This window comes from Eschscholzia californica, unplaced genomic scaffold (assembly GCF_041429995.1).
Source record: "Eschscholzia californica isolate CP2 unplaced genomic scaffold, dmEscCali1.0.p SCAF_1, whole genome shotgun sequence".
NCBI lineage: Eukaryota > Viridiplantae > Streptophyta > Magnoliopsida > Ranunculales > Papaveraceae > Eschscholzia > Eschscholzia californica.
The window spans coordinates 77,497,992-77,510,594 of record NW_028238198.1 but is presented as its reverse complement, the minus strand read 5'-3'; the positions used below and the strand labels follow the sequence as shown (position 1 = coordinate 77,510,594).

General features: G+C 35.2%; 3 protein-coding genes across 7 annotated transcripts; 1 reads left to right on the top strand and 2 right to left on the bottom strand.

Annotated features, from left to right (window-relative positions):
• Positions 1-1,404: 1,404 nt before the first annotated feature.
• LOC147569400 (uncharacterized) lies at positions 1,405-3,769 on the bottom strand. The gene is made up of 3 exons (XM_086655882.1): positions 3,611-3,769; positions 2,219-2,301; positions 1,405-1,742 (listed from the first exon to the last, which is right to left on the bottom strand). Exons 1-3 carry the CDS (start codon positions 3,687-3,689, stop codon positions 1,710-1,712), a joined length of 195 nt encoding a protein of 64 aa, XP_086512008.1. The 5' UTR covers positions 3,690-3,769; the 3' UTR covers positions 1,405-1,709.
• A 996-nt stretch (positions 3,770-4,765) lies between these two features.
• LOC147569399 (protein ABIL2-like) lies at positions 4,766-7,879 on the top strand. Of its 4 annotated transcripts, none has more exons than XM_086655881.1 (11): positions 4,766-5,362; positions 5,456-5,592; positions 5,800-5,882; positions 5,987-6,137; positions 6,285-6,375; positions 6,506-6,583; positions 6,679-6,721; positions 6,808-6,899; positions 6,993-7,035; positions 7,110-7,314; positions 7,408-7,879. In XM_086655881.1, exons 2-11 carry the CDS (start codon positions 5,482-5,484, stop codon positions 7,570-7,572), a joined length of 1,062 nt encoding a protein of 353 aa, XP_086512007.1. In that variant the 5' UTR covers positions 4,766-5,362; positions 5,456-5,481; the 3' UTR covers positions 7,573-7,879. The 4 variants fall into 4 exon arrangements, with proteins under 4 accessions (XP_086512007.1, XP_086512004.1, XP_086512006.1 ...); XM_086655878.1 differs by having other exon boundaries at positions 6,276-6,375; XM_086655880.1 differs by having other exon boundaries at positions 4,837-5,342.
• LOC147569398 (uncharacterized) lies at positions 6,903-10,967 on the bottom strand. Of its 2 annotated transcripts, none has more exons than XM_086655876.1 (3): positions 10,760-10,967; positions 8,747-9,684; positions 6,903-8,619 (listed from the first exon to the last, which is right to left on the bottom strand). In XM_086655876.1, exons 2-3 carry the CDS (start codon positions 9,655-9,657, stop codon positions 8,133-8,135), a joined length of 1,398 nt encoding a protein of 465 aa, XP_086512002.1. In that variant the 5' UTR covers positions 9,658-9,684; positions 10,760-10,967; the 3' UTR covers positions 6,903-8,132. The 2 variants fall into 2 exon arrangements, with proteins under 2 accessions (XP_086512002.1, XP_086512003.1); XM_086655877.1 differs by having other exon boundaries at positions 7,971-8,619; positions 8,747-10,241; positions 10,297-10,940.
• Between the last annotated feature and the right edge of the window lie 1,636 nt (positions 10,968-12,603).

Genomic DNA, 12,603 nt, shown 5'->3' with positions numbered 1-12,603 from the left:
CAGTAGGAGAGTTAAAGTTCCCTCCACATGTACGACGTCTACGACAGTCGATTTCAGTTTGTAATAGCCACGGGGTTCCAACATCACCATTGGATAAGATCTCAATCAAAACCCTAGAATCACCTTCGATCATAAAAGTCAGCAAACCAAGTTCTTCTGCCAAGTCCAGACTAATTTGAAACCCTAATGCCTCGCTATGAAGAGCGGAAGCCGACGTGAATGTTTGAGTTTTTGTTCCCATGACTGCTCCAGTCGAGTCCCTTGTTACTGTGGCAAGATGCCTCTGATAATCTGAAGGAGCCATTATTCGAGTACTTGTTTTGGCAATATCTGATAACTAAAAGGATGTGTATAAAATGAGGTTAGTGTAACATCCTAAGATTTTAAGTTAGATGAGGGACCATTCTGAATTCGGACCAAGTCAAAACAACGGTTAAAGCAACAAAAAGCGCAAATTAGGGGGCTATTCTGCAATCCTGCCAAATCCAGGGACTAAACTCTAATCTTGTCAATGAGAGTTTGTGACGTTCCACCTTTTTAAGAACTCTCACTTTGGGTTATCAAGTGCATATTCTCCAATGTTGCACCCGTGTTGTTGACTCGAACACTCTTGTTCGTATAACGCAAGAGATAACGCTATCAGTTTGCCCCAAATGCTAACCTTCATCCATTCAATGATCTGGACTAGAGAACGGATGATGGTAGAATTTCATGTCCACTTAATAGGGTTTCATTAATCAGATATGCATCTGACAAATTTATTTAGAATCTAATTATCATTTGTGGACTGTCGTTTGAATATCAAATCAAAATTTTAAAGACGAAATAAACACTTTTATTTCTGATAACAAGAATTTGTAAATTTGAATTTTACTACGTAAACCCATTTAGCACTCAATTTTACAAGTGTATAGATTCAAAATCTTAAAATATCTCCTATAGATACAACATTTTAAAATATCTACGAGACATTTTATTAATGTGGGCCAATTTCCCAATACACTACCTTAGGTACCTCGTAAGAGAGAGAACAAGGGAAATATAGGTTTTTTTTTTTTTGTTAAGAAGGAAATATAGGTAACATTTATGCAATGAACAACTCCACATCGTATCAATATAATCAGTTGGGTTAGTCCACCCAATATTTTAGCGCGGCCCAATTATTGCCATGGCACACCCATTTTATCCCTAAGAGCATGGCCCAATTATTGACATAGAATACCCATTTTATCCCCAAGAGCATGACCCACTTATTGACATAGAATACCCATTTTTGTACATCATTACTGTGGCTAAAATATCAGGCCAAGCAGCATTTTCTTATTTCAATAATAAACCATAAGGTGGGAAGAACAGTAGAAAAACTAAGGAAAACCCAAAGTGGGAAGTAAAAGCTATGAAATATACATTTTAAAAGGAGCTGAATTTCTTATTAATTTCAATATAACATGTAAAATGTCTTTGTCCTTCCTTTCCATCCCTGCTAGGTTTAAGCATGATTCAGAAAAAAAAAAAAAAGATAGAGAAATTGAACTTCTTCGCGATTAGGAGAATGAAGATTAACTCCATCACTTCACTCAAATAGACACTAACCAAATGCAAAAAACAAAAAAAAAGTTTTTGGCTGGTTTTACAGAAAATGAAGGTAAAGCAATGTTTTATTACACAAACCGTTAACCATCACTAGTTTCATCCTGAAACGAAAATCCTTACTGTTTTTTACCCGTCATTCCTGCAACCACCTGCAAAGATGTAAAATATAAATAACCTTAGCAACGACGACGAAATTCAGACTTAATATCTGCAATATGCAAACTAAATGAAGGAATACTACTTGCCTGACTGACATACATATATAAACTAGGAAATAATTGGTTACTAGTTTATGTGGCCCATTTGTTCAAGGGAAATAAACATGTTCTCATTCCCAAAGGTTCTAAATCTAGTACTCTATTAAGTGACGTTGGTGAGTTTCAGTTCCTAGAAATAGAACATACACCGGCAATATATTAAGCTCGTACATATTGTCAATTTGGGGGCCAAGAGCAAGTAAAAAATTTCCAGTTTCAGATCCTCCATTTTATATGCAAATAACAGGCACCAGGACCAGCTGAGAACTTAAGAGATATTATGAACAAAATCCAGCTAAAGAAGATAAACACTGATTTAGATGAGAGAGAGAGAGAGAGAACAAGGCATCAAGAAATCAAATACTTACATCACTTAAAGCGGGTTGGGGAACCTGCTTAGATGCCTCCATCGAATCCAATATGGGTCTGACCACGGCCGGGAGGAAGAGGCCTGAGTTTTTTAACAGGAAGATGAGGTTAGATAAGATAAATTCCGGAAACACAATAGATCTAGGAAATCAAAGTTAGTCATTAGTAGAAAAAGATTCATGGAAACAGGAAACAAGGAATAACAAAAGAAAAGTTATCAGATATTTGCTAATGGCTGAAGAAAAGGTGTTTGGTCTCTGTTCTTTTTCAGGTTCAGTCTTTATTTCGTTTTTTTTTTCTACCAAGGAGGTTTGCCATGGCAAAGTCCCTAGGCCCCATCAAACCATACATGAATTAAATCAGTGGTTTGAACATCACAATGATAACACCTTATGTGATCGATTTTAGAGACTTTAGACAGTATCCTCATTCCTCAGAAAGCAATCACCCCGTAAAGACACCTATTTCAAATCTCTGTTCCTTGACCTTAATTAAGATCGCAAAAGTTCTTCACATGCTTTGAAGTAGACTAAGTTCATTAGCAGGATTAAGCAACTACTAAAACTTCTCCAATTCAGACATAGTAATGAATACCGAAGAGATAACTTTAGGAGATAGACTCTAAAAGCATGACACATACATGTTAGAGTCATCTCTGTGGGTGTGATATGGGCCTTCCTTGCGCCGAAGTGGTACAGGGTCTCTCTCACTCCAAAAACTAGCTCAAGCAGAGAGACTTCCCCATATACTTACTTACAAAGTGACCACCACTCCCTCCCACAACCAATGTGGGACTAACTCCAACAATCTGGCCTAAAAAATTGAAACTTGAGAAACTGGCTCAGACGTTTGATTTGTTTTTTTCGACTTGTTTTACATGAATGCTTTGGGCAATTTTATGAGAATAGCCCATTTCAACCAGAACCTACAATCAAGTTCCACTAACCGATATCGCGTTTCCACAACATTGATTCACTTCTTAGTAGGAACATGAATTTAATTAAGAATGACTGGATGAGGTTAAACTATAAACCAATCAGGAAAAGCAGTGCACTAATACAAATTTAACAAGAAACTGAAAGATCCTAAACATTCCAAGAAAATCAAAGGCTTAGCCGAAGCACGTAATTCGATCTTGAAACCCTAATTATGAAATTTGATTTAAGTATTCCACAAATCCCCAAATAGATTAAACAAAACAACTATAGATTCCAATACTTAAACTATTAAAGGATAAATTCTAGTCAATCGGAATAAGGGTTTTAATGAACAAAATTTAATTGTTGAGCTGAATATGAAAATTGCAGTTGTATGATATGTTCTTGATCTAAATTTCATTTGGAGAAATTAGGGTTAGGGGTAGGAAAGATAAGAGAGTAATAGAGTCTTACCAAAACCAGCTATGAGGCAAGAAGCTGCAACAACGGGCTCTTTGACTACGAACACCTTCAGCTTCTCCATTAATGGCATCTTCTCTTTCTCTCTCTAAAATGCTTTCTCTATTCAGATGTTGATTTCTTCCTCTTCCAAGTTTATGCACCTCTGCTATCAGATTAAAGGACCTTTTCTTGTATAGGCCCAGGGCCCAGTTTCGTTTATGAAGTTATATAGGCACCACAAAAAAAATTACTTAAGTTCACCAAATTAAAGTCTAATATGTTGGAGTTGAAATTGGTGGACCCTAACAAGATTTTGTTACAAATTGAGTTGCATCCACTAGAAAGTATTCAACCGCTCAACGATGGAGTGGGCCAATTTTATAATTAAATCGGCTCCAGTCTCTCGAGTTTGAACCCAAATTTGCGAAGAAGAAAAAGAAATATTTATCATGTGCATCACCACCTTTTAAATGCTCTAAGTAATTAGTAAGAGGATGCTTTAAACAAAGAAAAAGTAAGAGAATGATTTATTTGTGCTTTTTTATATATAGCTTTAAAAGATATAGTTTTGAAGTCATTTTGGAAAAATAAATAAACACAAGTACAAAAATTGCAACATACAAGTTAGGTATACACTAGCTATTTATATGAGTGTAAAAATAAAAAATAAAAAATAAAAATAAAAAATAAAAAAAAGAGATAAAGAAAGAAGTTAAAGATTTGGATTCATATGTAGATAGAACCAACCTTCTTTAATATATTTATGGATATTTATCCTTCAAATATAAAGTAAATAAAGTTGAAATGGTATATGGTCCTACAAAAGAGGAAGATGGTGAAGATTGCTTATTTTATGTCGGATTTTGATGAGTTTTTAGTGTTTGGGGGACCCAATAACAATATGGAGTAGTAATTTGATTGGTTTTTGTACCAATCAATCATAAACTCTCTACCCTGGAGTAGGGTTGATTAACCAACTCTTTAACTTTATTTCCCCACAATGTCCCATGCTCTATCACAAAAGTGTTTGAGATTGACTTTGACCGGTAGGTGGAACCAAAAGTCTATCCAAAATTATTAGGACCCCTAGTTTACTCTTTCACATACACCAGGGAGTGTCCTCCTGTCAGCGTCGTCTATCTATATCCAAAATGTAGACGCGACAGAATGTGTCGTTGTTGTTAGATAGCTCAGATGTTATATATTTAAATCAGTAAGATTCAAACTCTGATTTCCTCGTCGAGAGATACACATGTTAGTATGTTACTATCAGACTTCAAAAGTCACATGTTGTGTAACTACCCAAGTACCCAACACCTAGTCTTTGCTTCAAAAACAAGGAAGGTAAGAAGAGTTCATGATTCATCTACACTCACCCCTCATTTCTCTTCTAGTTTTCTATCTCTCTCTATCTTTCTACCTCAAATATCTTTAGTTCTTAACCAACTCAATTAGTTCTCTACTGATTTTTACTATTAGACCTTTTACTAGAGTATCTCTTTGGTCTCTATCAAATCAGACTTTTTTAGTCTCTGTGTTTGTTTTAAACCTCCTTTAGCTTTAGTGTAGTGTTTCTTTAGTGAAGAATTAGGAAGTGGGTTTTTATCTTTTTTGTCTTGAAGAATTGAAGCACCAATACAAGTAAAGAAGAAAAAAAGTTTGGAGTCCTCAATTCTTCATCAATCATCATCTCCTCATTCTTGATTTTCATTAATGAAGTCTGATAGTAAATGAACTTTCTCAGGTTAGTTGCAGAAAACCCATGTCAAAATCAATGATTTTAATTTGAATATGATTTTTGAAGTTTCAAGTACTTAGTTTTGAAATTCTAATATGGGTTCTGTTTACTTTTTGCAGAAAAGAAAAATTTAGAGTATCTGAATATGAAGACAACCATTTCTTCACCCACTTCTTCAATGTCTTTTCCTCATCAACCAACCAATTATGATGAGTTTTTCATGAATAAGAGCTTGATTTTCTCAGATAGTCTCAAGGTAATCATAAAACCCTTGTTTTCTATTAGTTAATTCTAGTTTTTGGTTTTATTTTGTTGATGCAAACTAGTGACATTTGATCTCTTAATTTGTTGTTCTTCGCCGATCCTTAGAGCGTTGACTATGGTATTATCAGAGGGTATTGCAGTTTCACTTCTTTTTTACCTCTCTTGTTTTTCTTTTTCTTTTTGCAATTTGGGTTTTCAGGATTTGAAGAATCTAAGAACACAATTGTATTCAGCAGCAGATTATTTCGAAGTATCTTACACGAATGATGATCAGAAAGAAACGTACGAAGTCTTATTCTTCACTAGTATTCATTGATTGATAAGTTTTGTCATCCCATTTTTAAGTTATGTTTTCTAATCTGAGTTTCTATATTGGTTTCTTAAAGAATGGTGGATACCTTGAAAGACTACACCATTAAAGCTCTGGTTAATACAGTCGATCATTTGGGTTCTATCACGTTCAAGGTTAATGATCTTGTAGACGAAAATATCGATCAAGTTTCTGCAACAGAGTTTCAAGTTTCTAGCATTGAACATGTACATACCTTTTCAAGCCTCTTTTCCAATTCTTCGATATTTTCCCATTTTAGTTTCTTCATAGTTGTGTAAGTGAAACCGAAAATCTATAAAACATTGAGTGTTTCATTGTTTTCGATTGGTTTGGCATTACATTAGAGATTACAGACATGTCAAACGTTTATCGACCACGAGGGCCTTACTCAACAATCTTTGGTGGTAAAAACTCCGAAACACTATAAGCGTTATATTTTGCCAGGCAACTATCTTCCCTCTATTCTCTCTTATTGTCTTCTTCACTATTTTCGCATTCTTCATAAGTATTTAAAACTTAAATTAGTTCATTGATTATACGATAATAATATGGATTTCATGTCTAATTTTGTTAGAAGGGGAGTCACATTGGACACCAAACGATCAAGGATACAATCGTGAAGATGAAGAGAATTGGAAGAAGTTAAAGGAGGGTATAATTTGTTTCATTATCTGTATGCTTTTTCTTTCGTGGTGTTCCTGTACCGATATGTTATTACTGTCTGATATTGTGATTGTTTTGTTTAAGTTGTTCGAGCGAGATACGTGTATGAGCGAGAATCTTCAATGAGGTTAAATGTTCATAACATAGTTCATGTAGATCAAGTTTCAAATCGCACCAAATTTATGAAGTTAAATTTTTTTATTTTCATCGCAGAAACACACGGTCTTCATCACCTGAAGATACTGAACATAAACATCAAGAACCAGGACCAAACAATGAAGAAAACTGGAAGAAGTTGAAGAAAGGTATTAACTTAATTTTTCGATTTTTTATTGCTTCTTGTGTGTTATCTCAAACTATAGATATAATTGAGTTAAGTTGTGATTGTTCTGTTTAAGCTGTTCGAGAGCCGGAGAAAAACACACAACAATGTTCAATCGGGTAATTTCCGATCCATTTGCTCCATATAAAATGCAGTAATAAACTGTAAATTAACTTACCGATTTTCCTTGCAGAAAAGCTCGTTCAAATTCACCATTTCGCTCTATGTTTCCACTCTTACGGTCTGGATCAACGAGGTCTGTTTCTAGTAGATCGACAACTCCTGTTCCAAGTAGGCCACTGAGTTCTGGATCGACCAAGTCTGGTTTCAGTAGATCGTTAACTCCTTTTCCCAATAGGTCAACGACCCCGAATTCTTTTAATAATACAAAAAAACAGGTAAGTAGTTCCCGTTCAAAAACTAGAAAAATATCTGCTCATTTTTACACCTTTCGTAATCATCAAATTGAATCATTGTTTTGCTCACTGCAGCATCCTTCTGAACCCCAAAAAACAATTTCGAAAGCTGATTATACGGATAAACGAAAAGAAGTCGAGCATCAATCAAGTAAAAGTAAGCTTTCTCTGAAAGCGTTACTCAGGCGACGAAAGTCGAAGAAGGATGAGGTTTTGTTTACATACTTGGATGAATACTAAGAAAAAGAGTGAGTATAAAAAAACAAATCATAGAAGTAAGGAACTATCAAGAAACCCATTTTTACAGATATTTTAATAGAAAAAGAGTGAGCTTTCTCTGAAAGCCTTCTGAACCCATGTTTGTATTTTCTGTTCAATTCCTAGTTTGTAGTGGCAAAATTTTCTCATCACAAGAAAGAAGAAGGTAAATTATGCTTCGAAGTTCATAGATGATTTCTATTTCATACTCCATTGAAAAAAATTGTATTTATTGAAGCAAAGTAACTATTGTGTAAAGCTATTTTAATAGAAAGAACGATTGTTATAATGTTTTTCATTTGAACGAGGTACTGCGAAAAAACGATAAAGCGCTTTCGTCAAATGGTAAAATTAGGTTATTAACAGAATGCACACACAGCTGATAAACTAGATCTTCTAGTTTCAAAAGTTATCTTACAACTCTCCATTATATAGACATTCACATATCTGTATAATATATATACGAAATAACACTAACTACATTTTCTGAATTTTTGATAACTCGATCTATAAACTTGAGATAGAGATATGAAAGTGGTGTTTCATGAGCTACCTTTCACCATTTTACTATGTCGATGGCTAACCTGGACCAGTTTAAAACTTTGGTAGCCACCACCCATGGTCCAGCCCAGCAGCAATCCTGCACCAACAAGACCCAACCCAACTGCAACAGCAACAGCATATTTACAAAGTCCATACCTCGACAGGCCTCGTTTCCCTTTCTCGGGTTTTTGCTTAACACGCTTCCCTTTGTTTGGCATCCATGGAAGGATAACCGGAGAACGATCTCTGTTCTTGAGCTGGAGGCAAATAATCTCGAACTGCAGAAGTTGTAACCAATGCTTATGTGCAAAGAGATGTGAAGCTTGGTTGAAGAAGAGTTTGAGGATGTGTTCAATCTCACTAAAAGCTTGTTGAGATACTTGCTCAGCTTCCCTCGCCCGTGTTTGGGAATGTACAAGTGCTTCCAATAGCTGGGCCTTGCTTGTTTTTTCCGTAGATGTCTGTCGATTTTCTGTCGAATCCTTGCTGAAGATATCAAATATACTAATACATTAGAAAAACTAAATAACTTAAATAAAATAAGAAAAGAAAGACTAGATTGACAAAAGTTGAAACTCCATAGGAACTTGAAAAGTAACAGCAAAAGGATTACCTAAACAGTTTGTCTGAACCACAGAGCGAATGCTCGTTTTCGCCGATGCCATGAGAGGGATTTCCATTATGGACAGAAGTATTTGGCTTCAAAACTGGGGATGAGGGAAGAACTCCATTTTGATCAAAATTCTTAAGACAACTAAATTGACCTCTTCTTAATTTTGTACTCCGGAGTGAAGGAAGATCGCAATTCTCAATATGCTCTAGTGACTTTTGTGCGACTAGATTCGCCAATTCATCTTTGTCCACTTTGCGCCACCATGGCTCGATCTTGGCACTACCCGTCCGAGGAGATTCCAAGTCACAGTCTTGTTTCAGAGTTACCCCGTCAATTGAATCCAAGTCCACACGGTCATTGTCTTGGTACCAGTTTTCCTCAATATCCTCATGCTTAAGAGGCCATTGTTTCTTGTTATTGTTTAGAGCCTTCCACTCCTCGACTCTAACTTCCAGGCCATTTTTCAAGCAAGTAGTGGAAACCCTCTCATGTGGATCCAAAGAAAATCCCGTCTTGTTGTTGATAACCATGGGCCTATTGTTCTGTTCACAAACGAATGGACTTCCAATATTTTTGAGGTTAAGTTTCTCATTTCGTAGTGATTCGAGCTCAGTTTCAAAGGCATTTAACTGTTGATTACTCAAGTCTTTTCTATTCCCATAGTCGGGTTGTAGGAGACGCCACCATTTTGCGTCTACTGAAGGACCGGAATATGAGGAGTTCCAATTAACATGCATAAAACAAGGCGGGGAAAGGGCTGGGCCACTTGATGCGTCACTCAGACCCCTATCAACCTTTAATTTGGAAAATGAGGATGGCGGTGAATAGCAGGATAACTCTGGTGCTTTATTTGAATCTTCTTGGACCATGCAACGATAAGATGCGCGATTTGTAGCCTCGTTGGCTGCCATAATCTTACCATTCACTAACGCATTTTACTGGAACAGAAAAAAGAAATGTTAATTAAGGTGAGGAAGATGAACAACGATTTTGTCCCATGAAAAGTTCTTTATCTTCATCTAAACCTTATATCTTCATCTAGATTTTTAAACTACGGTTAGATTTGTTCAACCAGTTACGCTCATTGTCACAAATTGTTTCCCGGATTATCTCCTCTATTTCTCCACAACTCATTCCACCTCATAAATACCACTCATAATTGTCTCATTTCTTTCTCCTAAACTATATGAAATACCGAAAATCTCCCAATGAAAATGAAGTACCATAGCGTGTATTAGATCTTCTGGTGACGATGAGACGTGGATAATGATACCAAGTTATGTTATTCGTCTGAATCTACCCTAAACCCATGAATGAGAAAGGGGGAAGAAAATCACCTTGGAAACAAAAAATGTAACTTCATCCAAAGACTCATGCTTCATACAAAAAGAATGAAACTCAATTCAAATGAGCTAAAACCCTAAACAATCTAATACTAGAAGCTGACAAACCATTCACTTGGGGGATTCAAGTTACTATCATGGTTCGAGAAAAGCTGACAATTTGAAAAAAAAAAAAAAAAAAGTTATTGTCATTGTCATGAGGCACACACCAGAGTTGTTTTGAATCCAATACTCATTGATATTATAATCATCTACATTATTTATAGCCTATGTAATTTAGGCTATAAATAATGTAATAATTTGTTGGGCTTTAAGCCTCTTTGTTGTTGGGCTCTTTCATTCTTGGTTTAAATTAGGCGGTTATTATGTTTATTACATCTTCGTAGTGTATTAATGTCTTGTATCGACTAACGTAGATCGTAGTCGAATTCCCAAAAAAGAAAAATCATCTACATTATAAGTAAGATACTGTCACTTATTCATCACTAGATAATCTAAACAAAATTAACCCAAGTTTCTCATTTGATCATGATACATGAAACTCAAGTAACTAGTCTCCCAGGAAGACTACCAAAAACAAGAAATCGAATACTTGAAGATATGAATCATGGGAAAATAATGAGATAAACGGGGAAAAAAAAGTATTAAGGAACAAAGAAGAAAAATATACCTTTAGAACATCAAGGAAGAAGATAAAATGCTTGAATTGCACAATACGAAAAATGAGAAAGAGAGAGAGATGAAGATCGGTTTGGTCGAGTAGTAGGAGTATGTACTTGTCGTCCAGGAATAGAGAGAGGGAGAGTGTGGTGTGGCCTGTTGTTTTTGTGAAATCAACGGGACAGGGTCCCTGTTTTCCCTTCTTCAGTTTTTTCACCAAAAACCTAACTTTACCTACTTTTTCCCTTTTCATCTCTCTCTCTCCCTCCCCCCAATAACCCTCAATGTAAAGGTGGCATTTATAGAGACCGCTGGTTAGTGTAAAGGGGCACCTAAGAAATTCTTTTTGCATTTGAATTTCTTGCAACAAAAAAAAAAAAACTGGTTGAATTTGAATTTTGTTCCGACTTTTGTATTTAAGCAGTGCCGATTGGTTGATCACACAAATGTCAAAAAATTAAACAGCTACTACTAAGGCTATTTTGCTAAACCAAATACCTTATACCTTACTAAAATCGGCAGTAATAATTTATTTTGGTATATCATTTAAATCTATTACTAAACGAGTAGGGTATGTTTTTGTTGCTTATAACACACGCGGGAAGTTGGATAGCCACCAGAGCATCATTCACAAAATGAAGATCAATAGGTTTTTTTTTTGTTGAAACTATGAAGATCAATAGCTGAAGGAGAAACAATAATCCTCAGAGAAGCAATCAAGTGGGTCATTATTGAAAACATGAAGAAAGTTTTTTCTTTTTTTTTTTGTCTCACTGAATACCTTAGCTCATCTCAAAGGTCAACCGAATGGTCGTACCAAACACACTAGGTATCTATTTACATATTGAAGAATATCAAATGATAATGTGTTTCTTTTATATTTTGTACTTTCGAGAAAGAGCTATGAGGGAGAAAGAGCTATGAGGGAGAAAGAGCTACGAGGCAGAAAGAGCTTGACATGACTTGAGTTTTCGAGAAGATGAAGTATTCTTTTATAAGGAGAAGTAGGGTTTTGGATTTGGGTGTTGGTTGTTTCAACCCTAGACTTTCTATTGCACACCCAATTTAATTAGTATTTCAAAGTTTCACCTAAATAGGTGGATCTTTTAATTAGGCAGAAATACAAATAAAAATGTCTCCAATAGATCCGAGACAGATTTTTAGCTAAAAGATCTAAATGTCCGGTGCAAAAACGAATAACATGTCCCACAAAAGATCTTAAAAAAGGTTCTAAGCCAATAACGCTGACTTTTAAAGATCTTAAAAAAAGTTCTGAACCAATAACGCTGACTTTTAAAGATCTTAAAAAAGTTTCTGAACCAATAACACCGATTTTTAATGTTCTTAAAAAAAGCTCTAAACCAATAACAATGAACTTCAAAGATCTTAAAAACTTTGAAGATCTAATAAAAGGTCTGAACGAATAACCCCCACTAAATGAAATTGGAATATATTAAGAACAAAGAAACTCTTTCTCTCTCATAACCGTTTTCTTTAAGTGAGATCCAAGGAATAAACCTTTGATTTCTAGAGAATTTCACAGGGTATCATCGTTTTCCGGCGGAAGGACTGGAATCTCCTTCACTTTTGAAGGAGAAATTCTCTTTTTTAGTATTAATAAGGTTTTTCTTTTGTTTTTTCTTCATCTTATTTCAGGGGAAAAGAAGTAAATGGTACGATGATGGATCTTCCTTCCTCATGGGCTTCTTCTTCAATTCATCAAATCGTAGATATCTGTCTTAAAGAAAGGAAAGAAAGATGGAAATCATACAAAAGTTTCGATTTGGTTTTAAAAGAAGATGAAAAGAAAAGAAAGACGGATTTATCTTGCTCAAGAAGATCAAGTTCATAGTA